This window comes from Platalea leucorodia, assembly GCF_965183815.1.
Source record: "Platalea leucorodia genome assembly, chromosome: 2".
NCBI classification, from domain to species: domain Eukaryota; kingdom Metazoa; phylum Chordata; class Aves; order Pelecaniformes; family Threskiornithidae; genus Platalea; species Platalea leucorodia.
In genome coordinates, this window is record NC_138824.1 from 1,469,335 (window position 1) to 1,472,489 (window position 3,155).

The 3,155-nt window shown below is 65.3% G+C and overlaps 1 protein-coding gene across 1 annotated transcript; it reads left to right on the forward strand.

Annotated features, from left to right (window-relative positions):
• Positions 1 to 336: 336 nt before the first annotated feature.
• On the forward strand, positions 337 to 1,410 carry TPBGL (trophoblast glycoprotein like; the record flags this gene model as incomplete). Its single annotated transcript, XM_082330537.1, has 1 exon — positions 337 to 1,410. The coding sequence occupies one exon, from the start codon at positions 337 to 339 to the stop codon at positions 1,408 to 1,410; it is 1,074 nt and encodes a 357-aa protein (XP_082186663.1).
• Positions 1,411 to 3,155: the final 1,745 nt, after the last annotated feature.

A 3,155-nucleotide genomic window follows, 5' to 3' on the forward strand; every position in this document is an offset into this window, starting at 1 on the left:
CGCGGCGCTCCTCCGCCCAGCCCGCAGCGCCGGGCAGCCCCAACCCGTCCCCTTCCTCCTTCTCCTCCTCCTCCTCCTCCTTCTCCTCCGCCTCCTCCTCCCCCTCCCCCCCCCCCCCCCCCGGCCCGATTTGGGCAGCGGCGCGGCCGGCGCTCCCAGCAGAGCCGCCGTGTGCGGGAGCCGCGCCGGAGGCAGCTCAGCCCCGGGGGGGCTGAAGGGAGGCAGGTCCGTGTGTCCCCCCCCAGCCCCCGTCCTCCATCACCCCCCCCCCCCCAAATCCGCACCCTCCCTCTCCCCCCGGCCCCCCACCCCCCCCCGCATGCCCGGGCAGCGAGCATGGCCCGCAGGCAGCAGCGGGCAACGGGCAGCGGGGGCTGGTTGCCCTGGCTGGGGCTCGCCTTGTTGCCGCTGGCCGTGCCCCCCGCCGCCGCCCCCGGGGGCTGCCCGTCCGCCTGTTACTGCGTGGCCACCCCGGAGCTGGTGCAGTGCCGGTACGAGAGGCTGGAGGAGCCGCCGAAGGAGCTGCCGAGCACCGTGCACAACCTCAGCATCGCCGGCAGCAACCTGAGCGTGCTGCATCGCGCCGCCTTCGCCGCCCGCCCGCTGCCAGACCTCCGCCTGCTCCGCTTGCGCCACGATAACATCCAAATCATCGAGGACATGGCTCTCCAAGGGTTGCCCGCCCTACGTACCCTCGACCTGAGCCACAACCCGCTGCTCTCGGTGGCCGCCGGCGCTTTCGCCGGCGTGCCGCTGCTGCATACGCTGCAGCTGAACCAAGCGCTGCTGGCCGCCCCGTTGGAGGAGCAGCTCGCCTTGGCCCTGCGCAACATCAGCCTGCGGCGTTTGGAGTTGGCGGGCAACTCGCTGCGGGCGCTGCCGGCCGCCCTGCTGCCCGCCGGCCTGGAGGAGCTGGACCTGCGGAACAACTCGCTGCAGCGGCTGACGGCCGCGGAGCTGCGGAGCCTGGAAGCGCCGGGGTGGCAGGGGCTGCGGCTCACACTGGGGGCCAACCCGCTGAGTTGCGACTGCGCCCTGCGCCCGTTCCTCACCTGGCTGCGTGCCGCCGCCGCCCGCGTGCCCGATGCCCGCAGCCTGCGCTGCGCCGGACCGCTGCCGCTACGCGGGGCCGCCCTGCTGCGCCTGCGGCCCGAGGGGCTGGCGTGCACGGCCGCCGAGGGCGGTGAGCCTGGTCAGCTGGAGACGGCCTCTTACGTCTTCTTTGGCATCGTGCTGGCCCTCATCGGCATTGTCTTCCTCATGGTGCTCTACCTGAACCGCCGCGGCATCAAGCGTTGGCTGCACAACCTGCGCGAGGCTTGCCGCGACCAGATGGAGGGCTACCACTACCGCTACGAGCAGGACGCCGATCCCCGCCGTACCAGCGCCATCGGCACCCCCGGCCTCTGACGGCATCCCCAGCATCTGCCCGCCATGCCGCCCCTCGACGCCTCCGCTCCCGGCATCCGCCTCGCCCCATCCCCATCCCCTTGCCATGGCACCACCGAATATCAGCTTCTGAGGATGCGCCGGCCTCGGGGATGGGTGCTGGGGTGCGTCGGAGCGGGGAGCACCCTCCCCGGAGGGCTCCGGACCGGCTCTGCCCGTGCCCTAATCGATCCCATAGCGCTGATTCCCGCAGGGGACCGGGCTGGATCCGTTCCCCCCATCCCAGCACCCACGGGCAGGGGGAAGCGCATCCGGATCGGCCCCGCGGGATGCCGGCACGCGCGGCCCCGGTGCTCCCGGGAGGATTACAAGCTGCTTCCCGCGCCGCCGCTCCAGCGGCAGGTTTCTCCGGCGGACTGCGGGATGCCACGCGGCCGGCGGGGCTCGGCACCGCGCGCACGTGAGTGTTTGCTTGGCACATCCCGGGAAGCAGCGGGCACTACCTGAAACTGTCCTCCTGGGTGTTCCCGGAGCCTGGACTTGACTTTGACCATGTACAGCTCTCTTTCCTATTAGATTTCTATTTGACAGGTGCAAAACTTAACTTGATTTCTTTATTCCTTTTTTTTTTTTTTTTGCTCCAAACACAGGGGAAAGCACACCATCCAGCCGCTCTCCCTGAGCAGCGACGTGCTTTTCCCAGCCCGTTTATCCGTTTGGTTTTGTTCGATGACATTTCCAGCTCTTTCCAGGCACAAAGCGACGCAGCTGTGAAGGAAACGCCTCCGCCGGCTGCGTGCATGTTCCCCAGGGCACGCGGGGGCAGCCCTTTTCTGACTCTCAAATATATCCTAGACTAGGCTGTCTCAGCACTTTGTAATTTAAAACGAGCGAAGCGAAAGCTCTCGACCTAGTTCACCCACCCGTGTTTGCTTTAGAACCGTGCCTGTTACTATATCCTAGAGCAAATATATTGAAAGCTGCATCCACTCTATCGTCTATTTTCTATAAAGCTTCTTGCAACGATTTCCCAGTATCCCTGTTGTGGTTTAAGGCACCGAGGCGATGTTGGTGCGGTTGGTTTGCCGGAGGAAGGCAGCCGTGGGCTCCTCTGTAGTTTTGCTGGTGCTTAGAAGCTTCTTTTCCTGGGCTGGTTTGGGGGCCAGGGATGCAGAGAGGTTTCGCACGGCTCGTGCACAGAGCTCAGGCTCTGCCGGTCCTCATCCTTCCCTGGCAGCGGGGCAGGGGCTTGGGAAAATTACCCAGGCAATAGGTTTTTAAAGCAGTTTTTATCTCCTGGGTGTGTTGGTACCTAATTCATGAGACACCGGAGTGCCGAGCATCTACAGACACGGGGAGAGGCAGCGCGGGGCTGCAACTCACAGCATTTCCCGAAATGAGGGTGTAGCTTTTGCAGCGTGGCATCTTAAACTGCCGAATTTCATTGCCGGGCTGAAAACTTAAGTGTTGCATTTTGCTGCATCTGTGTTTGCCTTTCTCCGTACCGGGAGGCTGATACGGGCGAGCCGGGCAGGGGTGCGGACGGGGGCTGCATCCTCGCCGCCCCGCAGCCGTGCTGGGACCAGCGCCGGTGTTTGCCCGGTGCTTTGGGATCCTTGACGTGGGGAGCAGCAGGCACCTGGTGTATCGGGTTTGTAAATGAGAGGGGTTTGGGATTTACGGTCCCTGAGCCTGCGTGTGATACTCAGCTGTCGGGTGGAAAGCTCTGCTGGGGGAAAGCACAACTATTTCTGTCCCAGGCGGGC